The following is a 24,018-nucleotide window of genomic DNA, read 5'->3' on the forward strand; positions in this document are numbered from 1 at the left end:
AGATATTTTGCTGCCACCTTCTGGAATTTAATAAAATGGGCGTCTCAAATGTTTGTAACATAGACATAATTTAGCTTTTAACAGGAATTGCTAATGTTATTACACAGAAAGAATACATATATTTCGACTTTATTACTTTAAAAATTCTAAACAAGTATGTCCAATTTCACATTTCACAGAAAGATGGAATAGCACAGATTCAAATTTAAGACTTTTATATGTGAAAACAATAGAAAAAAATGTCCATCAAGCATAACTCTCAACAAATAGGCATGAATAATCAGGAGCTTAAGCATGAATTGGTCATAAAGAAATATAGGTAAACAAAGCAAGGAGCTGCTCACAGATTATACCTAAATATCAACAATGATTCACAATTAATTGTTAGTTTAAACCCAAGGTTACTCATTAGAACTCGGGGCCTCTTTCCGTCAGGTGTGTTGTGGCCTTTATGTAACTGCATTGCTTTTAAAATGTAACTCCACATAAATAAACAAGAGGCAAACAAGTTCTAAGGCTTTGGGCTCTGTCCTATGTAGTGTCTCCCTGTTTCTGTCAGAGAGATTTCCTTGTGCACAACATGTAAAAATGTAATGTGTGTGGGGAAGGTTAATATATGCAAATATAACACCAATACAGAGAGCATGTCAGAAGTTCTTTATCACTACAACAACTGAAGCACTAATCTTATTTTAGAAAATGGGTGATCACAAGCATTTAAACTGGAGGAAGAACAGAGCTGTCCCTATCTGTACATGGTCCTGAAGTCAACAGTTTTCTTTTGATGCACGAGATCAACATTCCCAGAGCATCCTGGGGTTTTGTGGCCCCCATCACCGCTCACACAATGGGCAGCTGATCTCAGGACAGCCAGCTCTGCAGGGACCTGTGCTGCCAGGCAAGGTGCGTGGTGCTCGCCAGGTGTGCTGCACAGACACCTCTGGGGGAAACAAGGAGTGTGAGGAGATGAAAGCACCAGGTGATTTACTTGGACACTACTGTCATTCCTTCATCTCTAAAATTTCATTCAGATTAATGCACAGGTGCTATGAGACTTTTTTTTTTTCCTGGAGAGCACTTGAAGTGAGGCTGTTCCTTATGGAATGTGTTGTCCACATCAGCACAATTAACTGACCATAAGAGTGGGGTTGATTAACCTGTTGTCACTCCTGTCTCCTATTGCCATGGTATGTCCTGAGTGGTATACGTGTCCACGTATCTGTCTTGTGGTAACAGCTACATGGTTTTTATGTCGGATAAGGGTGTAAATAATAAATCCTGTCATCTTCAGTTGGCTTCTGGAGGGCACGGGTGAAGCCTCACTTTGGCCTGGTAAGAAAAGTTGCTCAGGCCTGGGAGAAGGCCCCAGTTTTGATGCACAGATCTGCCTGCCTGCTGCTGTACCCTAACAGCTGTGCGCGTGCCTACGGAAAACAGAGGGGCTCAAGGTTTGGGCTGAGAGGCGGGAGCTCACGGGAGTCAGCTAACGAGCAGGACGTCATGACCGCCCGTTCCCACCCGCCCGAACGTGGACCCGCTCGGCCAGCAGGCCAGGGCCGCCACCGGCACCGCCCGCCCTTTATCCGGCGGCGTTGCCAGGCGACGGGCAGCGCCGCGGCGGGCGGGGCGGTGAACGGGGTTCCCGCAGGTCCAGCCGGCGGGCGCAGGCGCTGCCAGGCGGGATCCAGAGGCCGCCGCCATGCCGAGGAAGGGCAGTGGCCGCCGTGCGGTGGGGCGGCGCGGCGCGTTGCAGGTGAGCGGCGGCAGCGCCCGGGCGGGCGGCGCTGTCCCTGGGCTCGGAGAGCCGTGGCGTTTGTGTGCGAACAGGTTTCAGCGACTGCGAGTAACGTGCTGTCAAAGACAACAACGGAAAACAAAGCCGATTTGCGCTCCAAATGGGGTTTACTGTTGTGTGGACACGGGAAGCTGCTCCCTGTGCGTAACGTCGCCCTAAGACGGGAACGGCCTGAGCTCCCCGTCCTGACAGCCCCGCGAACGGGGCCCTGGCCGAGCATCGGCAGGTGCCTCGGGCAGAGCACAGAACCCGTGTTCAGGTCGAAAAACCTGCTCTCAAACCCGCAGTGGTCTGTGGCTCTGGGTCTGGAGACGCGACTGCATTTCATAATGCATTTTTAATATATAAGTAAGGCCAGTTGTTTTCAGAAGCCATGTAACTGCTGCGCGTCCGTGATGCTGTGCAGTGGAGCATCCAGAATGCCAGTGGTGGCTTATGTGAAGTTCTTCCATTGATTTGGACTTGCCACCTGCTGCAAGTTCTTGTCCCACAGCAGTGGGTGAAGCGGCAGGCTGTGACACCGGGACTGTGCAGACCCTTTTGTTGTGCTTTTGCCCATCAGAACATATAACGGGGGTGAAAAAGTGTCACATGATGATACAAGGTCATTATTGAAAAAAATGGAAGGGGATCTGTAAGGTATGTTTCTTACGGAGAAGAAATAGAAATTAATACTTGGTGGGATTTTTTAACACAGAAAAATTGGGGAAATGATGATAGAGTGAAAACACTCCATTTTACTTATCCTTCACAATAATTTTCAGTTAAACGGGTTAATCTCCTGCTCAGTTTTACTTATGTATGTGTGGGAAGGAGGAATTAGTGCTGAACTTGAAGAAGTGAATCTTCTGTGTAAAAGTTATTTGTGAAACCATTTCAGGGTGAGCGACAAAAAGCACTCTCTGCTCACGCAGCAAGAGAGCAAGCAGCCGAATACTCAGATGACTTTGAGAGTGACAAAGATGGCACATCAAACGGTAAGAGAGAATTAAGTATTTTTCTTAAGGTTCTTCCCCTTTTTAAGTCATTACTAGATCACAGAGAATCTTAGTGAGTCAATATGATTTAGTGTTCCAAGATTTCATGTTTTAACAACTTCTAAATCATTTGGTCCTCCTCTTCCAAGTTAGGAGAAGAATCCCAGTGGAATCAGTGGTGGTGAAACCTGCTAGACCAGACACAATCAGTGCTGTTTCCTACAGTTGTGATGCCCAGTTTTACTCCTTGGCCATATTGCTTCTCTACACCTGGCTGAGACAGTAGTGCACAGTACTGTGAGTGAAAGTGGACATGGGCAGAAAGGAAGCGCTGTTGTCATCTTACTGTTTTCCCAGTCTGGACAATCAGTGAATAAGGGCTGCGGGACACACTGCAGAGCATTCTTGCCTGGTAGTGTACACAAACCAGGAGCAAGTTCAAGCTGGCTGTTTTTTCTTGGGCCAGGATGCATTTGATATTTGCTAATGTTAAGTTTAACAAGATTGGCTGAATGGCTCTTCTTCCTCCTTATATGGTGCTGCATGTTAAGAGAAATACGAGTCTTAAATCTCATACTGTATTTTTAAAAGGACTTGTTCTGTGTCCTGTTTTTCATTCAAATCCGAAACATCTTCTGAAAGTTTGTGGGATGCTTTAATTTCCCTTTGCTGAAAAGATTTTTAAAAAAGCTCCTCCTGCATTAAATATGTTACTCAATTATCATGGCATTCTTTTGTCATCTTCCTGAAGCATTTGAACTCTGAAATAAAATCAATTAGAAGTAACAGGCTACAGGAAGATAAAACTATTATTGTTAAACATGTGAACCTTAGCGTTGGAGCAGGTATCTTCTTTGAGTATCTTCTAGTAGATTTCAGATGGGACAGAAATGAACAGAATAGAAGGGGAGGATGGATTCTGGTAACGAAAGGTGCCTAGCTTTGTTCTTCTTGACTTGCTTCCACTTCTCATGGCCTTGGAGACATAGGTGTTTAAAAGGGTTTTAAATTGCATGACAGATAAGAATTAACCATGAGTATTTGAAGTATTTTCTTTGGATTTGGTCCACGGAAACAGATGACAGGAAAGGAAGTGGAATAAAGATCTAGTTTGGTGGCTTTGCATAGATCAGAGGTGTAGAAAGAGAAGTGCTCAGAAACTTGAAGTCACGAGAGTGTTATATGAAAAATTTTTTTAAATAATAGAAGATGTAGTTTCTGTGTCCCCTTTTTTCCACTTCTCTCAAATGGAAGTTGATAATGTGCTGTTTTCAGGTACTGGAAAAGAACTTAACGGAAGGAATTCAGGTGCTGAAAGCACTAAGAAATCGGTTGCTGTTGGCAGTCCTCTCTCAGATGATTATGCTTCACAAAAAGCAGATTTAGAAAAAGAAGCTGCTGATGACTCGACTTTATCCTTGCATGAAAAGAAGCTTCCACAAACAATGCTTTTAGGAAGTGAAAACATACAGGATGACAGAAAAGATGGTGAAGAAGAGTGTTTGGAAAGTCAAAGTGAGGATGATAACAGAAAAAATAATCAAGAGTGTTCAGCTGCTGAAGAAGCACCATGTGGTAATGGTGAAAGTGAGCACTGTAATGACTTCCCTATTCGTGAACTACAGAAAAAAAGAAATCAAGAGAGAAACAAACCAATACCAAAGCCACGGGAGCACAAAACAAGAAACGGTTCAGCATCAGGTGAAAAGAAAGCATTTGAATGTTGTTGCTCCTACTTGCTTAGCCATATTACAGTATTTTAAAGTGTTGTAATTTGGGTTATTTTCTGTGTTAAGTATTGGATGCTTTTTCTTGCAGGGAATTTATTCAATATCCTTCTAAAAAGACATGTTTTGATAACCTTCAGCTGCCAGGGGGTGAACTGAACCAGTGTGGGCCAAGTAGCCAGAGGCTCCTATTTGCCTTTTCCTTTCAGGAGATGAAAAACAACTGTTTGAGTACTAAAAGTCCAGTTGTCTGTCAGTGCATATCCATGGAAGGTGTGGGACAGCTACAGAGTTGCCTCCTCTGTAGATGTATAGCACAGAAAGCCATATGCACACAGTGTCCACAGGATCTGTGTACCTTTTAATGGAAAGGTCCTTAAACAGGCACCCCTTCTCTGTGACCACTGAAGTTGGACCACAGTGTTTGCGAATATCATGGTCAAGTCGTGATGCTGTAGTGTAATAGAATGTCAGAAAATGAGCTGTAACCAAAACATCTATGAACAGTAGAGTTCTTATCATCACAAAGTTAAAATTATCTTTGCCTTTGAAGATTCTGAGCCGATTTGGATGTATAGTCAAAACATGTAAAAAAAGAACTTTAATGTTTCATTGTAATAATAGCTAGCTCATTTTTCATGTGCAAAGCAGAACTTGGAATTCTGGTAATTGACTTTGCTTTTGCAAATTTACAATGTCAAAAGACTTCATATTTTTTATTTGCTTCCTAATATGACAATGATTTGTCCTGTTTCATGTTGAGATAAATTTATGACTGGTCATTACCTGTGATGGAAGATTACAACTTTGAAATTGCTAAAGCATGGTTAGTGATATTGGCTCCTTTTTTCTTCCCACATGATGGCACCGAAGTACTAGATATGCGACTGTGCAGCTGGGCATTGCAGATGGCTCCCTTTCATGGCCAGTATGCCTCCCTTTCACAGCCAGTATGCCTATGTAGTTTTAAACTGGCAGAAAAAAGTTCAAGTACTCCTTTTCTTCGTGTGACTCTTAAGTAGTACAGTGATACTGACGTATTGCCTTCAGCAGTCAGCCATTGTAAACTTTCCTTTCTTAGATAAATTGATCTCTGTCCAACAGAGGAGGTGACTGTGCAGAGATTCATCAGCTTTTTCTGCTCCATTGATTTTTTTCTTGTGATTTACTGCATGGAAAAACTGTCAGTGCACTTGTAGGAATACTGTTGTGACCTCGTAGCTCTCTAAACTTCACAGTAATGATATAATTAGACTTTATGCAGCTGAGTGTGCTGGATGGGCCTGGGCATTCTCACATTTCCTGCGACAGATTTGTATGAACTAGGACTTGATAAGAAATGCTTCTATTGGCAACGTGCAGAATTAGATACACATTTCTGTGTGGATTCATAAAGAACGAGGCAGGTAGAAAGCTGTTGTGTGGCTTGATCTTGGTGGTGGCAGGGCAGGGCTGTGAAAACATGAAGACAGGATTACCCAATAGGAGGAGGGTGAGGAGCCAGAGGGTAGGAATCTGTAAGAAACTGTTGCATGGTGGTTCTGCTGCCCGGTGATGGCCCTGGAGAGGGAACAGAGACATCACTGAAAAAGCTAGAAATATACTGAAAGCCCTCCTCTTTGACTGTGTTTCTCATGGTGTCTCCTCCCACCCAAGGCTGTTCTGTTCTGCAGTGTGTGGGGAGAAGCGATTTTCGCTCTGTGTCTTCTCTAGTAGACAAAGGGACAAGCAGATTAGCAAAAAATTTTTCTTACAACAATGCTGTATTAGATCTCTTCTATATTTGTGAAAACTCTAATTGTAGATAAGCTCTTGAGTGCAGTTTCAATATATACACAGAGATAATAAATTGTCTATTTAGAGATTAAATTAGAAGCTTTAAAACTTTCATTGAACTTCCTGAAAAAGTGACTGTAACTCTTTATATAACTCTCTGTATTGAAGAAAGCTGTACTATTATTTAAATAGCTCATTTAACTGAAATGTTAGTTAATTGACTCCAACTTGACAAAATAGTATTCCAGACTAGAATGTCTTTAACTAGGCATAACTGAAACTATAATATTTATTTTCATTTGAGAATATTCACATTCTTTTGTTAGATGGATGTTCTAAACCATTACCTCAACCAAGAAGTATTTTGAGAAAAAGTGGTCCTGTGGAAGACAATGAGCTTAAAAGGTCAGAAGGAAAGACAAGGTCTAGAAAAGGATTGTCTTCATTTTCAGCACCATCATCTCTAACTACTCTGAATACACAAGCCATACCCAAGAAAAAATTGATTGCTGAAAGCCCTGGTCCTGAAGTAAGAGGGTGTTGATTTTCTTTTTTTTTCCCCCCCATCTGCAGTAGACATTTTTAAACTAACTTCTATTTTGCTGACAAAATTTTCTGGAAGAAAAAGTGAGAAAAAATGTCTTTGCCAGTAGCATTCTTATGATGAGAGGCGGATAGGAGAACATAAGTAGAAACAGGATTTTGTGATGTTTTGCAGCTTTATGTGCTGATTGATTTTATTTCTCCAAATGTGAAACAAGAATTATATTTCTCCTAGAGAGTTTCGAACAAGTATTCCATCAAAGTATCATAAAGTCAAATTATTCTGATTCGTTCTTAATCACTCACTTGTTTATTTGTCACTTTCTGATCTAAGGGTCCATGGCTAGAAAGTACTTCACCACCAATTTCCACTAATTTTACTTCCCACAATGAAAGATCTGGAGACTCCAGTTCAATGATATGTGGAGAAGCACCACCTGCAAAAGGTAGAACTTAGATACCTACAACCGGATAAATGTTAACATTTATACTTTAGTAGTATCAAACGGTCAGGTACAACTCATCTTAAAAATCCGTGGCATCCTTAATTTCCTTTCTGTTCTCTTTTAGTATCTTTCTCATGCCCTTGTATTTCTTCCTGTTCTGTTTTCTGGAGTGGCCCAGCCTCGTTCTTGCAGTTATGTCCAAATACAGTATCATCCCAGGTATTCAGAAATTTGGCCCTGGAGGCATCCTAGGAATGGAGAGGAAGAGATAAAAATTTGATAATTTGTTTTTTGTACTTAAACTTCTGTCAAGTGAATGCATCATCTAAGCATCTTTGAGACTTAAAACAAGTAATTTTAATTTCATTTCCCCTTACACAGTCAACATGACTAGGGTAAATTTCACTTCTTCCTGTACTTTTTCCACAAAGTTTAATATAAACTAGGTAGCACTTTTCTGTTTTGTTTTGGGTTGTTTTTTTTTTTTTTTTGTATTTGTTAATCTTTAACTGTTCTTAGGGGATGTGCAGACCCGTTATGAAATATCAAATCTATGGGCTTCTCAGCAGTATCCATTGAACTTTATTTTCTGAGTCCCCTTTCTAAGACTGGTTACAAAAAAATGTATAGACCCCAGCTTGAAAAGCACTGAAATAGGCTGTTAGACACCCTTTTATATTTGCTAAGAGAATCATGCTGGTGGGTAATTTGCTGTGTGCAGGACTGTAGCAGGTAATGTAGACTGGCAGATGCAGCAAGAAGAATGCTATATGGCATATATATTGTCCTTACACTGCAGCTTAGTAAGATAAGATACGACTTGGCTTGAAGAATATTTTGCAGAAATGTAAATGGAAGTTGAAAACTCTGGCAATGTACTGAGAAATAAATAACAAATATGTTTAGATCTGTGTTTAATTTAAGTTCCTATAGTTTGTTGATACCTTGGATCAGAAAATTTGTTTGGTATAGCTTGATGCGTTTGGGCATTGTTAGTGAAACAATGTCTAAGGAGAGTTTGTATGGGGAAAAGGATATGAGCATTAGTGCACTGGAATGGGTAGATTCTCCAAGTGCAGGGACAGCATAAGATTAAGAGAATGATCAAGGTGATGTTGTCAGGACAAAGGAGCATGTAGAAACAACAATGGTATGGAGTCTGCAACAAAAGTGGAGGAAAAGAGACTGGAAAATAGTGTTTGAAAATGATAGTGAAGTGTGCAGGGGTAAGAATTTCAAGCAGATTGATCAAACCTATATAGCTTGAACTGTCAAGAAAGAAACCACAATAATAATACTTACAGGCTTTATGTGGCGTTTTTCAGCGCACCATGGGAAGGTTAGTATTTTGTATCCATTTTGCAAACAGAGCTATTCTGCTTTGCAAATGAAGTTCTGGGAAGTTCATACTATGAAGTGCTCATCCTCAGCAGTAAATCTGCTGCTCCAGTGTCCTGTGCACTAAGAGCTGCAGTTGTGCAGTACCTGATGCCTACAGTTATGTACAGTTGTACTATCTCATAAGCATAAAGTAAAATATGAAAGTTTACATATCAACAGAGGATAGAAAATGGTTCATATATATTCAGAATTCTCCTTGTGACCTCAAACTTACCTTCATCACTGTAAATCTAGGTTAAGTTTCATAGGTTGTCACCATTGATATTCCTTTCTTCAAGTAACTTGGAGTTAATCTGTCATGCACAATTTATACTTCTTTTAAGTATCAGAAGATTGTGGAAGACCGTAATTTGGAATTTACCATGGCCTCTTTTGGTTTGTGTCTGAGTTGTTTTGCAAATGTAGGTCTCTGAATTAATGGCAGTTCAGATCTGATAAAATGTTTTTAAGTATTGTTAAGAAAGTGTTTCATAAATGACAATTTCACCATGCATTTAAATGGAAGTGATGCTTTGTTTAAATCTTTCCATTATTTCCTTGTGTGTCCTGCATCCCTGAAAGACACCATACAATGAAAGTAGTTTTTGTTACCCAAATTGTTGTACAGACTTAATTGGTAGTTTGCTACATATCAGAAGAGAAGGTTCTTGCTGTGATCGCAATGGTTCTTGCTTCTGGTTTCTGCACTAGGACCATGTTTGGGTGGTGAGGCAGACGGGAAGTTTTCCCTTTGCTGTGCTCACACATTCTGTAACATTTGTTAAAACTCCAGTTGATACTCCAGTCTTATGTGTAAATACAGTACAATTATATCAGGTTTAATAATATGTTTCATAAACAGATGTTTTTAGAAATAACAATACTGTGAAATGATGAAATTTTGTTAATGTGTCCTCCCAATCCTTTTTCTCTCATTAGATCACGATCAGAAGAAGACCAGGACCAGTGATTTGGAAGTAGAGGACAATAGTGGAAAATCTCGTTCTGTGACAGAAGTGATGAAGACCACAGTATATGAGAAAATGAAGGAATTAGAGAAGTCAACAGATGACAGTTCAGATGAAATGCTGAAAATAGCAGAAGGGCAAATAGTAACTGATACAACACAGAAGGCATCAGTGAATGATCAGTCTGAGCATGGGGAGGCAAAGAGCACTTCAAAGGACTCTGTCAAGGTATTATTTTTATGCAGTTGTACCATTGTTTAGAAACATGGTGAAAAGTTTGGTAAAGTTACTGTTGATACCTTAAATGTGTAGAACTCTTGTTTATAAAGCTGACAGTTTATCTCTGGCTTCTAGAGGTGAGGCTCTTACAAATATGGCATAGTTTTATGGAAGATGTAGGGAATCCCTTTTACACAAATAATTTAAAGCAGATAGAGGTATTGAAATGTGCATTTTCCAATCTTAATGAATTACCCTTATCCAAGGGGAAATGTCAGATCTCTATTGTGAGGTTAGCTGAACTGCAGTGAGCAGTGTATGTTGGCAGAGGATGGAATCCATGATGTGACTTGATTAATGGATAAGATACAAAGCACTTTATGCTTTATCCAAAGAAAGAAAATATGTAGATATACATAACTGTTGAAGCTTAGTATTAAAAACAGTTTAAAAAGTGTTGATATAATAACAGGGAAGCCCACTGCCCAGCTGAGTTATTTTTATTCCTTTGTATTTCTGAACTATAGGCTATATTTTTATATAATATAAAGAAGCATTTCTAGGTGCCATTCCAAAAAGATAGAGGCATTTTAAAAGCTTGATTGGTTGGTTTGGTGTTTTTTTGTTTGTTTGGGTTTTTTTTTTGCTTTCTTACCCTGTACTCTATTCTTTCTATATTAGAGTGTCTTTCTTGCATTTTTTTCTGACATCATAGAATATCTCACGTTGGAAGAGACCTAGAGTGAGTCCAACTCCCAGCATCCTTGTTAGTGTATAAAAATGTTTCATCCTGGTCTAGTTCTGTTGCTTTAGAGACTCTATAATTTCACTTTTCCTCTGTGTTTCTTAGAAACCAAGTGAAACAAAGGAGAGAGCTCTACAAAATGCAAAAGTTTCTGTATCTGAGAGGTAAGAGAAAGATGCCATGTGTAACAGTCTTCAGAGCGTAAGATGTGTGTAAATGCCCTGACAATGCTGCTTCACTCTCATTTTCTGTCAGCATTGTCTTCGCTGCTGACAACTCTGCCCATCAGTTTAGTACATGTGGCCTGTTCTTAGAACCCTTGGTCCGGGTTAGATTCAGATCAGATTCCAAGTCTTTTGCCTGTGTGTATGATGAGTGTGTGCTGCTGGAGCCACCAATGAAGCCAGTCCATGATGTCTTTACAGGTTTTAAGCTGTTTTGTAGATGAAAGTATAAGGAATTTGTAAACTCTCTTGCTCTGAATATGTTGAATGGTGGCTTGTTTAGCAATAGTAAAACCCTCAGAAGAAAACAGGCTTCTTCCGCCTTTCCTTTTCCCCTGTCCCCAGCCAAGTTCATGTAAAAACAGAATCACAGTAATTTTGGTATACACTGGAGTAGAAGGAACGCTGCTTGGTACCAGCTACAATAAATGGAAAGGTTATAACTATGTTTGTGTCTTGGTGTTTTTATAGGTGTTTGTCTTCTGCGCACTTAAAGAAAAAGGTGAAAGCTGTTGCTTCAGCTACAACTGTTTCGTCTCAATATCTGGGAACATTAAAGGTGTTGGAGAATAAACGCGTGCAGAAGAACAGTACAGAATTTGACAAAGCAGATAGTCTACGAGCAGCCGTTTTCCAGGTAGATCTTAAAAACAAATAAAAAATGAACAAAATAACAAACAAAACTATGCATATAAAAGTCCTGTTATAGGAGTCAACACCTCTTGTTTTCTTGAAGTCAATATTTCTGAGTATATTCTTTGCATATGCCTATAGGTGTAGTAATCCTTTTATTCTGTTGGCTATGGCTTTTCATCAAATTATGAACTAAAAAGCTAGATGAGGGACACATAGCATGGTTCATAATTTATTGTGTCAGACTGTTTTCAGACACATACAATATTTCCCTTTAGTTCTTCATTAACATAAGTAAGGGTGTCGTTTCAAGTTTCTTTTCCTGGTATGCTTTATTCAGTGGGCATTAAGTGAAAACAAGTCAAGTATTTTCTCCAGAAGCATAATCTCTGGATTCTGTGTAGAATTTCGTAACGATTAGTTTGTGGGATCCCAACAGATTTTTGCTACTAATCTCTGTGAGAAAAACTTTCATTAACAGATGCTGTTCATATTGGTATATTTTTTTAATACTTGTTACGGTTCTAGAACAAAATTTAGAACCTCAGGTTCATATTTATATTGTCTCCATAGTTTTTAAGTTAAAATAGGCTTCATTTGTGATACTTGTATCTTTAGGCAGCATATCAGATATATAATTAAACCTTGAAAATTTAACCCTGATTCTGCAAATAGCTCATAAAACTTTATGGATGCCTGAAGTCTCGCTCTTCTCAGTTGGATTTTATTCAGTTTAATTCTAGGTATTTGCGAGAGAGACAAGAAAAGTAAATAATATTGGTATATACCAAGTAAAAAGAATCTTTATTCCATTCTTCTTTTCCATTTCCTTAATGCTTACATTTTTTGGTGGGTTTTTTTTTAAAGATGATTATGATTTTTCATATTTTGTAGTTGTGATTTTAGAACCTTAGTTTTCTAAATGGGGTAGTTATTTAAGTAGCACATGAAAAAGTTAAGAGTAATTTTGGTGTTTTTTATATTGATGCTGGTCTGATAACATTTAGTTGTTTTAACAGAACTTTTTTGTTATACCTTAAAAAGGCTTTAAAAGTATAAATGTCTTCTAATGGTTCTTACAGAATTGGTTGGAAAAGAAAAGGACTGCTTTACTGCAATCAAAGAGAATTGAAAAGGAAAAAGCTGAAAATCTAAGGAACAATATTGAAATGGTTTGTTTACGGTCTTGTTTAAAAAGAAGTTGACAAACTAGAATTCTCTAAAGTTTGCTTACCTGTGCTTTCTACCTAAATACATCACTCTGCTTTTCAAGGGCATCTGGTTTTCTCTAAGTAGCACAAGATGATTTGAAACAATAAAAGGCTTGTCCCACTTGTTATGGTTTCTGTAAAGGGTTTGTGGCTGATGTTTCCCTACACATTTATGTAAAGTATGTCAAAAGTGTGCTTCTTAGATTAGTGTTCAGCTTTTTTTACAAGGACCCTGGGATGCTCAGCCCTTCAGGTGTTAAGTATTAATTTGTCATCGGTCAGAAGATGTTGAGAGATGCCTGTCTTCAGAGGACTGTATTTTAAATAGTACCATACACCATTCTTACATTTGGCTTTTAAGTATTTAATACATTTTGCTTCTAAGCATTCAACATGTACTTCATATTTATCTACACATTTTGCAGGAGTGGTTTGTGTCATTTGATTAAGTTAAATTAAAAATGAGCATAGAAAAAAACCCACTTTATAGTTCAAATTTAATTTTGGATATTACTTGGAATGTTGTCTGCAAATAAATTTCCATTTCTTTATTGCTCCATCTAATCCTACATTTGACAATGAGTTTAAAGCATACTATTTCAATTATAGTTTTATATTTAATTGTATTTAAATGTACACTGTTATTTTCAATCTAGAAAGAAGCTATTAAAAGAGAGGAAGCAAATGCAGCTTTTGAAGCCTGGAAAAAAAAGAAAGCAATAGAAGCAAAGAAGTTAAGTGAAAAAAAGAAGCTTGAGGAACTTAAGAAAAAAAAAGCAACAGAACAGAACGAGGAGAAAGCAGAAGCAGCACAGAAGGTGATGTGAAATATGTATATAAATGTGTATTGGATATGGTTCAGGAGATTATTGAGAATAATTTTGAATAATCTAGCAAGAGATGGAAACAAACCAGATTCTAAACATGGTTAATTTTTGAAGGAAATTCATATTAGATTCTGTTCTGTTGAAGTATGTTATGTTTACATTTGTACACAAACAGGCATTTTTCTGTGTTTGACTTCTATTAACTGAATGTAAAATAAACTCCATATAAATACATTGGCAATGAGCTATTACTTATTGGCAAAAATAATTTATTCTTTTTAGGTATAGTGATACCCACTTCTGAGCAATGCTACAAACAGATATTCCAAAATTAGAATGTAAAGAAATCACTAAAATAGTGATACAGAATAAGCAAGTGGAGTATTGACAAAAAGCTGAGGGTTAAGATTTCTAAATAATCTGTGCTTTTCTTTAGGCATTTGAAAAATGGAAAGAAAGAAAAGCAGAATATTTAAGAGAGCAAAGCAGAAAGGAAAAGCAGTCTGAAAGAATCAGGAAGAAGAAAGAAGAGGAACTGGTTGCAGAGAAGAAGAGAGACAGCATGTCAGCAGTTGAAAAATGGTGCTACTCCACTGGGCTTTGGAATGTCATAGTTTCCCAAATCTTTGTTTATAAATGAAATAGGTGGTTTGTGAGTGTTTGATGTGCTTCTAATTGAGACATAATGGCATGCTAACGATCAGGCTCTTCAGTCCTAAATGAGAACAGATAAGACAATGAGAACAAGCTGTACAGCTTCTTTCACCTTAGTAACTTCAATGTTTCCTCCCCAAAACGCTGCAGACTAAGCCGAGGCAGAGATACTGCAACTAAGGAGTAAAATTTATTATTGTAATGTCTTCTGTGATTAGTCTCATGTTTCACTATTAAACCACAGGAAGGAAGGTAAATCTTTATCTTAAAGTTTTGTGGAATACAATGTATGAAAGTAGATCTACTCCGAAGCAAATGAGATGTGTCTGCTGGAGAAATTATTTGTTAGGTTTACAAGCTGAGAGTTTTCACAGACTGTGTCCAGCTTACTACCCACCGAAGGTTTGAATCTGACTTTTTAAATGATACCAAATAAGAACAAAAGAAGTACAGAAAAGCTGAAGCCATAATAGATATAATAGTAGGTTCATTTATACCCTGGTGATATGATACATGAAGATAGACTTTGAAAGTCTTGAATATATATTCTAGGTGTATTATTAAATGCGTAAAATATCTCGATTGAATTTAGTTCATCAGTCACAGATGCAGCATTTAGTCTCTTACATGATGATTTCCCGTTCTTCCCTCTCACTATACAGGAATGAAAAAAAGGAAGAATATATGAAAAAGAAGAAAGTGGAAAAGATCCTAGAGAAAAGAAAGCAAGAAATACAACAGGCAGAGAAGGAAGAAAAAGATAAAAAGGCAGTGGAAGAATATGACAGATGGCTGGTATTTTTTTTTTTTACACTTTGTCAAAACCAAAAAGATTAATGTAGTAATCAGTGTGAACACTCATTGTGTGTATTGTAATATTCACGTTTTTTCATGCTATTATGAGAGACCAGATGATGGCAGCATTACCTTTTTACTCTCTCAAAATTTTTGAGCAAAATGATGATAAAATATGGTCAACTTACTATTTAGCATACATGGAAAATATATTCTCCCTACCTGCATGTTGTAGAGTTTTGAATTTCATAGTTAGTATTCATTTTTTGACATTCATTGTCAGGAGCAACCATCTCTGAAGGGCCCACTCACCATAGCACAAAACGTACAAAGCCGAGGAGTATCTCCAGCTGCAACTGTGAGTGCATATACATTCAAGGAAGCATTTAAAGAGGAGACTTGTATACCTTAAAATTGGTGAAAGCACTTGTAGTGGAGTTTGAGATTATTTCAATTTACTAGGAGGAGCGGAACTCTGCTCACAATTATATTTCTTTGTACAACAGTGTACTTTAGTTACAGTTATTAAGCATTAAATTAATATAGTACTGTAGTTCCAATGCTAAGGCAGTTTTTATTTCTGCCTTGCTATGTAAAGAGAAGATAGATCAGTAATATTCTTAGCATATGTTATTTTCTTAAGGATGTGTGACTTACTAATGTAAGAAAAAACTGAGCTCTTCATCCTTACCCTATGATACATTCATTCATCATACTGACTTCCAAGGTTTTCTTAGTTTGAGACTGTATCTTGTGTTGTCTGTCTACCTTTCTGGCATGCATCCTGAACTTGTGGTCTCTGTTGCCATTTATAAGAATAGGATCTTGCAACTCGGCTGGATTAAGGTCCTTACAGGGATTCATTTGTACTGTCAGTAGCTTAAGAAAAATTGTTTCCAGTGTCTGAAGTGTTTTTTTTTGGGGGGGGGATGGGTGGGCATGCAGGATGGATGAGAACTGAGGAAGGCAGATGTATGGGTGTGGGACAGATTTTAAAAGGATAATCATCCTTTACTTGGCTATCTTAGAAATATGCAGCTATATAAAACAGCAAGAACCTGCATATTTTCCCTTCACTTTCTTTTCAAGCCTTTTTAGTCTTAGGTTTATGTCTTTTAAGTTATTATTTGGTCTGGTCCACTGTTGGAATGCCTCTGATTTCTGTAATCATTGGTAAGAAGCATCTTCTCTGGTCCCCTTTGTCCAGTGATATCCAGCTCAGTTGTGTGAAAATATTAATGTCTGATCTTAGATTATTTCTTGCATAATCAGTGTTCCTACTTCCAAAGGAAAGAAGTACTATACTTTGAGTAGCAACTAATGCTCTGCCCTAGTAAGCTCCACTTACTGAAACTATTGTCAATTAGCATGGTTTACCAAAGCATAAGTGTTACCTCTCATTGCACCTTTGACTTCCTTGCTGTCTTGGACTCTATACAGAGGTGAATGAAATCTGCTGCCTAGCACAGGCTCCCCTGTTCAAATTGTGTAAAAATTCCCAAGGTCATCACTTCAGTGGGATTATTAACAAGTTGTAGTAGTTGGATGAATGACCAGATCTAAATGGATGTGCATGTGCCTCCATGAGAGGAGCACTTTGAAAAACAAGCAGGTGTTGAAGGATGTGATAGATACTGAGTTGGTTGGCAGAGTTACCTCTAACATTACCTCATTTTCAGTGTCTATGTGCAAGTGTTGACCGATGTGTCACATTTTTACTTTCTGAAACGGTGTTGGTTTTTGTAGCTAACACACCTTTGTTTGAGAAAGCATATCAGACAGTGGCTCTGTCGTCATGTTTGGCCAGCGTATTATCTCACTTTGTGTAGTAAAAGAGAAAATACCTTCAGTGAACTGCAGGACAGAAACACTTGGAAAGTTGTCAATCTATTATCACGGGAACTGAGATGATATCTGCCTACAGGTAGATAAATAGGCATCAAATCTGAGAGGGCAGAATTGTGGAAGTCTTTTAGGTGTGTTGTATCAACTAAGAGGATTTTTGTTAGAAGGGCAATACAACATGAGTCATGTAGTGCGTAGCATTTTAATATGTTTTCGTTAACATTCGACAGAAATAAATGTATAAATTCATCCTCTGCTTTCCTGAAACAGGTGTTGACCATAATAAAACAGACATAAAAATCTCCTTGTAGTTCTTCTAAAATAGAAGAAATGTTCTGGTTTTATGGTAATAAAAATTCTGTTACTTGTGCTTTTAGAGGTTATTGTGTGAATGTTTGATAACGTAAGTGCATAGAGAAGATTACTTTTTAATCATGAAAATAAATGTCTTGAAAAAGGCTATTAACTCTTGTAAAATACTAACATAAAAAGGATAATCTTGAGCTGAGATACTTTAGTATTGCTGAGGAAATTTAAGCTTCTGATTTTTTTGATTCTTTCATAGTATTTGCCTCTTGCTACTTACCAAGTACTCTTCAAGCCAATCTAGATGTTATGCTTGATAAATGGTCGTATTGTACTTAATACATACTGCTAGTATCTGACACTCGTCATTGACATGCACCTACTCTGAGGAGTAGAATGTGGAAAAGAATCACAAAGAAAGTTCATATCAACAAATCAGTTTAGTTTGTGTTATTTTTGAGATCATGATCTTGATATCTGTTTTCTCTAGAGAAAAGCAAGTATCCTAGATGTGTTATGTTCTTCATTTTATGTGGTAAGCATTAAACTAGTATGAGTTGATGAGAAGTAAGGCGGCTCTCAAATTATTCTTGAAGATCAACATAGTATGGTTAAATACCGTAGAAGTTTGAAATTTTACCTTGAGCTTGAGCATATTCAACAGCTATTTTTGGCATTCTAAGGCTGTTTAAAAGCATGAGAAAATTATGTACTAGATGAGTCTCATGGATTTGTTGGTTTCTGAGTTAGAAATAGCTGACATGAGTTATTAATTTTATGTGGTTTAGTAAGATCTGTCTGAGAATACTTTCTATATTGGAATTTTAATCTCCTGGCACTGTAATGTGTTCGAAATAGGGCTGTTATTGTTATTCCTGTTAAACATTGTAAGGCTTCTGTGCTATCTAAAACTAAATTATTATGTGGCAGTCATACTGCTAAAAAATGTGATCTTCCTAAAATTTTGTAAGTGAAAAATGTATTCATTTTAGTAGGCTATTGAGTAGGAAACTTCCACAGAGAAATCAAGCTGTTCAGTCGAGTTGATCTGGTGTATGACAAGCTACAGTCACTGTTTTAATCTTTTACTATTTCTGTTACTCTTCTGTTAGTGCAAATAACATCTTATCTATTATTGTAGGGAAGATTTATATCACTTGTGACTTGTGAGAATGTGAACTGTAGTTAGGACTAGAACATAAGGGCAGGGAAGAAGTCAATAAGTCTTCATGTCAAATTTAATCTTTTAAAAACCAGTTAAATTAACTCAAACTTCTTCTCTTGGCACTGGGTTTCATTCATGAAAATTGGATCTTCAAAGCCAAATATTAAAAACTGAGACATGATTAAAAAATCCAAAGCAACTTTTATTTCCTTCCTCGGTGGGTGTATGGTTTATCTTTGGTTTGGGTTTTTCATAAACAAGTCTGTTGTGCAACATGTATTGAGAGCGCTTTATAAATATAAAATATGCACATTTCTTTGTAACATGACTTCTCCAGTAATTGCCAGTACTGGAAAGTAATTGTCCAATAAGTCCTATTTTTAATGAGTTTTCAATTACCTGTCCTGATGTGTCTTTGCATGTCAAATACAGATTCTAAGATTTGTAGAATATGATTACGTTTTTGTAAAAATAAGTTGGCTGGTTATGTGCAAATACTTCATAACAGGAACATGAATCATCTATGTGTTCCATTATAGAGCACATTCTTCCGTAGCTTATCTGCACTGCTTGCACATATCTAATTGTCTTTTTTGAAAAATACCACTGATAATGCGGACTCCTTTTCCCTCAGGGTGCTTACCAGTTCCTTTTAAAAATTCCTGAAAAAAAATCTTGAAATTGTTCTAAAGACCCAAAGCCCCTAGCTGTGTTCGTCCGAGGAAGATCTCTGTGGAGGGAGAAAGAAAGTGAAAGTGTAGGATGACAGTGAAGAGTCAGAATCTTACAGTTCTAGAAGCCCACTTTGTCTCAATTACTCCGTATAACCCAGAAAGATACAGTTTTTATAGAGAGAGAATATTTTTTTATTATCCTAATTGTGATGAACTTTTGCATTGCTTGTTTTATAAAGGACATTATTTCTCCATGCAAACCTTGTCTTGCTTTTAATTAGCCTTGCTAGTAACAACATGAAATAATTGTGTGTTTATTTAGCAACACCAGACATTCTGAACTGAATTGGATCTTCAGATTTATGTTAAAATCCTAAAGGGCACAGATTAAAATCATACTGAAAGGTTTGATATTTCAGTGCATGTTATGCTTGTTTGAATTTTCGTACATAGCACAGGTATAGGTAGCATGTGTACAGTTTGGCTACTGCCTACATGTAAAACAAAACTTCCACTCGGGCTCTCTTTTTTACAATAACACTTCTACCCCCATTTACCAGCCTACTCCGTTAGCTGCTGCTACCTCAATATTTCTCTTGTCACCCATAAATAACAGGCAAGCACTGCTAGGATATTGGGAATTTGCAGGATACAGAGTGTCCCTCGGAGGGGTTGAATCATGGGTTGTCTGAGAGCTCCAGCTGTCTGACAGCCGTCTTCAAGGAGCAGTACTTCCACTGCAATGCAATCCATACATGTGAAAATATGAAACTTTTTTGGTGCTACAAAATTCTGGCTGATGGGCTGCAAAAGAGGAAAGGACCAAGGTTGGATTTGGCAGAATTGATGTGGTTTTAAGGCTGCAGATCCACATTGCATCTTTACTGCAAATGGTGTGTATGCCAGTTGTTGGTCCTAGGAATTAAGTCACTGTTCATGTGCCAGAAAGCCAGCTGCTCAAGGACCTTTTATCCAGCTGTCCAGGGGGGCACTGTAAATTCTGCAAATTATTTTTGAATGACAAGTCTCCTGAAAATCATTAGATAATCAAGCGCAGAGTATTGCAAGTATCTTGCTTATCCTTCATCATCCCAACTGCCCATGGCTGTTTGAAACAATAGAAAATCCCAGAATGTTGCAGCATTTGTAAGTTAGTACATGGCAAGTGTGGTTTAATAAGTACAGAAAGTTAGAAAGGTGCATCAATGTTTTCACATAATGAGAACGACATAGTTAGCATTGTGAATTAGGTATCCTCTTAAAAAAAATAATAATTGAGACTAATTATATACAAGACAAATACAGTACCTAATCCACTTGGCTTTCTGTTCATCTTTTGGTTTAGATAGTGCACAAAACCAACCCATCCTAGAGACAGGAACCTTAATCATAAATGACATCAAATGTACAACCTCTTGTGTCGTGCTGTTCAATGTGTGTGACTGAATCCCTACGAGGGATGCACTAAGCTCCAAAAGGCAAATCTCCATTTCGTGTTAACTTTTCATTTTACACAAGAAAGGTATAATATAATTGTAACATTTCTGTTGGTGGAGTTGTGTTTTTTGGGTTTTTGTTTGTTTGCTTTTTGGTGTTTGTTTGACACATCTTTTTATCCTCAGGAGAAGAAAGAGAGGAAAGAGCAGCTTGATAAGAAGCAAAAGAAGATGCAAGCTATCCATGGGGATGAAGCGCCTTCTCCCTGGAGTCCACCTGGCAAAGTCACGTATTCAAGGAATTAATGAGCAGCCTATTGCCTTCTGTGAGAAAAGATGATCTACAAAGTTCTGATGATGACTAACCTCTATTTCAATAACAGCTGATTTTCACTGAATCCATAATAGATATTGCATCCTTTCTTTTTGTTTTATTTTCTCTCTGGAGTTTAAATAGATCAGTTGTCCCTTTCCATTGCTTTAGAAAATTGACTAAGTTTTATAATTCTGCATTTAACTTTGTTATGCTAAATCCTGTGTTATTTTGTCCCTTTTTAGTGAAAGTGTATATTCAAGATACAGAAGGCTGGATTCTGGCATTTTTTTTTCACCCAGTAAGTAGCAGAATGGTTATTTTGAAGTTGCTAGGCCACACTCCTGAGGAGTTAAATCTGGAGGAAATGCTTTGTGAAGGGGGAACAGTGGATAAGCAGGTGTTGGCTCTCTTAGAATCATAGAATCCTTTTGATTGGAAGAGACTCTCAGGATCGTCGAGTCCAGCCATAATCTAACCTAATTCTAACACTAAACCACGTCCATAAGAACCTCGTCTAAACACCTTTTAAACACTTACAGGGATGGTGACTCCACCACTTCCCTGTGCAGCCTGTTCTAGTACCTGACAACCCTTTCCGTGAAGAATTGTTTCCTGACATCCAATCTAAACCTCCCCTGGTGCAACTTGAGGCCATTTCCTCTTGTCCTATCATTTGCTACTTCGGAGAAGAGACCAACACGATCTTGTAGTGATAGAAGACAAAAGGCTGAGCAGAATGGTAGAGGGACATCATTTTCATACATGAAGAGACAAGCTACAGAGAACATAGTTCTTAGGTTATATTACATTATGAAATATAAAAAATAGCTTCAAAATTAAAACTGCACCAAGCAGAAACAGGATTTTGTGGGGCCGAAACCAGTCAGCCATGTGATGTTGCAAAAGAATTAAACTGGAATCCATATAATGTGAAACGATCCAGGACTAAGTAAGTTTCTAGCTGTTAATTCTATTTAAGATCTTCATACACATTCCCTAAACTTCCTGCTTCCTACAGGAGACACCAGGTTTGGAGGCATATTTTTCAGTTCACACAAAATCTTACGTAAAAACTGCAAGGGCAGAAGAGTAGTACTTGTATGAGGCAACCTTAGACACTATTTTTTTTTTAATTGAATTTAAAGGCTTGTGTGGTTGTTTTTACACGATAAGTAAATCCTTCCCAAACACGTTTTCATCATTGCTAATGAGCCAGTTGCTGTAGTATTTTTTTTTATTGGTGGCTATTTGCCGTACTATTTTGCAAACAATGGCAAGACTGTGTATCTTTAGAGATCTTCAGATCTCTTGTTTGCCTCCTGTCTAAACTCAAGCTATTACTTATGTTTGCTTTTTCTTATTTGGATCTTAATAATCACTCCAGGTCAGATTTGCTCCTCAAGTGTATATTCTTAAAAAAAAAACCCAAACAAAACTAAAACAACATCACTCACCAAGAAGTAAAAATACCAGAGTCATAAATGTATTTTGTCAAGTGTGTATCTTGTTCCTGTCTAGACTGACAGCTTCCTTGAAAAGTCAAAGGAGCATTTGAGAAGTAGACTTCCCTTTTTCACTGAAGTCCTGTGCTGTTCATAAATGACTGAGATACTCATTAATTCTGCATTTCATTTAGCACTGGGGCATCTTCTCATAAAAGGAAAAAGCATTGGACTGGCAGCCAGATGAATTTCTGTAGTTTCCTGATGTTTCTTGATCTTTTTTTTTATGTTTTAGTGAGAGCCACTGAAGATTTAGAAGCATTCATTTTAACCGTAACTGTTTCTATTACCAGAATGCTGTAGAGGTGAAATTTATTGCTGGTATGTATATAAACATGAAATAAGAAGGATACCCATGCTGTTTCATGGTTGAATATGGTCCTGTTCATTATTGTTAGTATGAACTCAATTCTGTGAATTCCTTATCCTTTTGCAAAGTTTATGACAGACAGAAGCAAGGTGCTAGAAAGCAAAGAGGTAAGATATATTTGCTAGAGCAGTAGGTACTCGTCTAGTTACTATCATTAATCTAATTTCTGTCTATAAAAAGTGTAGAGGAAGGCTTGTAAGATGTACAGTATTTCTGTTGCATGTGATCTATTGACAGTGTCAAGAAGTATTTGCTCATCTTGAGAACAGTGATGAGGTTTCACTAGTAGTTAGGCTGGATTTGTGTACAGTCAAATCATGTGAAAGATCAGATTTGATCCATTGTGAGGAGTGGTTGGAGATTTGATACAGCTGCTTCTAGATTATGAAGTATCTTTGTTGCAGCATGAGGTATGAGTATATTTTGTGGTATTTTACACTGCATGTCTCAGCTTGCGTTGCCCTGTGTGAACCTTGTTCATGGTAGCCCTGTTGTGTATCGGGATTTTTGAGCAGGTCTTTGCTGGTCCTGCCTCTTGCTTCTAGTTTTTCCTCAAAAGACAGTTGTACTGGACGTGGCTTTTATTCTTTAATTTGTTTCTAGCCTTCTGTTGGGCTGCTCATTCAGAAATGTGGCCGGAACAGTTTTTGTTCCACTCTGTAGTTTACAGAGAAGCTAGGGACCTTTATGACGCACATCCTTTGATTATATTCAGTGTGCAGGTAATGCACACTTTGAGGTTTTCCAGTGAAACTGAAGGACAATAGTGACCTTTTTTGCCTCTTCTGCAGGACTCTGTGCAAATAGTCATGACTCAAACACTGAATTCTGGATAGGGCAGCATTCATACAGGTTCGTGCTGAGCTTATTGTTTTTCATTTGGGTAGAGGAAGACGTTGGTCGGGAAGGGGAGAGGGCGGGAGAGAGGCGGTGGCGTGCTGGCTGCAGCTTTCAGAAGCACCTTGAGGGCTGCAGCCTGCTCTTGCAGAACTCCTGTTCCTAGAGCCGTGTTCCTAGGCCATTAGTGGTTTTTCTTGCAGACTGTCTTCGTAGTAGTGCCCACGCTCAGCTTCCTGCACTGCAGTGTTGCAGTGAGTTGTGTTACCACTGAAGTCCTCTGTTAGGAAATCCTGCATGTTGGTTTTTTTTTGAGAGAGAGATCCGATCCAGCAAATCCAGATTGTTACCTGGCTTAAGCCAGGCTCTAGCACAGATACTGCAGACAAATGAAAACAGGTCTTTCAGAAACTCTGGGTCTGGCTCTGGCTGTTACCTCATGGCAGGTCAGGCATTTTTTCGAGCAGTAGTGGTATTATAGCAACAGTATTGACATCCAGAGAGAAAGCAGAAACTTTCAAGAAGTTGAGAAGAGCAGCTACAGTGGGTAATCTGAGAGGCAGGATAATATTACAGATAACAACAGGAGAGAGGCAGCAGAATTACAGCACAGGCAGAATGCAACAGGCCAGCCAACTCAAAATTAA

The 24,018-nt window shown here is 38.0% G+C and overlaps 1 protein-coding gene across 4 annotated transcripts; it reads left to right on the forward strand.

Annotated features, from left to right (window-relative positions):
- The first annotated feature begins 1,636 nt into the window (after positions 1-1,636).
- Positions 1,637-22,129, forward strand: MAP9 (microtubule associated protein 9). Of its 4 annotated transcripts, none has more exons than XM_071807767.1 (13): positions 1,637-1,753; positions 2,676-2,772; positions 4,048-4,473; positions 6,602-6,804; positions 7,153-7,264; positions 9,584-9,840; positions 10,682-10,740; positions 11,272-11,437; positions 12,516-12,605; positions 13,301-13,462; positions 13,908-14,053; positions 14,788-14,920; positions 20,533-22,129. In XM_071807767.1, the coding sequence occupies exons 1-13, from the start codon at positions 1,700-1,702 to the stop codon at positions 20,650-20,652; spliced, it is 2,025 nt and encodes a 674-aa protein (XP_071663868.1). In that variant the 5' UTR covers positions 1,637-1,699; the 3' UTR covers positions 20,653-22,129. The 4 variants fall into 4 exon arrangements, with proteins under 4 accessions (XP_071663868.1, XP_071663867.1, XP_071663869.1 ...); XM_071807766.1 differs by lacking the exon at positions 20,533-22,129 and adding an exon at positions 15,204-15,828; XM_071807768.1 differs by lacking the exon at positions 20,533-22,129 and adding an exon at positions 15,204-15,828 and having other exon boundaries at positions 13,908-14,035.
- The last annotated feature ends 1,889 nt before the right edge of the window (positions 22,130-24,018 follow it).

The sequence above is a fragment of the Patagioenas fasciata genome, chromosome 4 (assembly GCF_037038585.1).
Source record: "Patagioenas fasciata isolate bPatFas1 chromosome 4, bPatFas1.hap1, whole genome shotgun sequence".
NCBI lineage: Eukaryota > Metazoa > Chordata > Aves > Columbiformes > Columbidae > Patagioenas > Patagioenas fasciata.

Coding starts and splice junctions, on each gene's coding strand:
- MAP9 (XM_071807766.1), top strand. CDS start 1,700: ATGCCGAGGAAGGGCAGTGGCCGCCGTGCGGTGGGGCGGCGCGGCGCG. Junction 11,438..12,515: donor TACGAGCAGCCGTTTTCCAG/GTAGATCTTAAA, acceptor TGGTTCTTACAG/AATTGGTTGGAAAAGAAAAG. Junction 12,606..13,300: donor TAAGGAACAATATTGAAATG/GTTTGTTTACGG, acceptor TTTTCAATCTAG/AAAGAAGCTATTAAAAGAGA.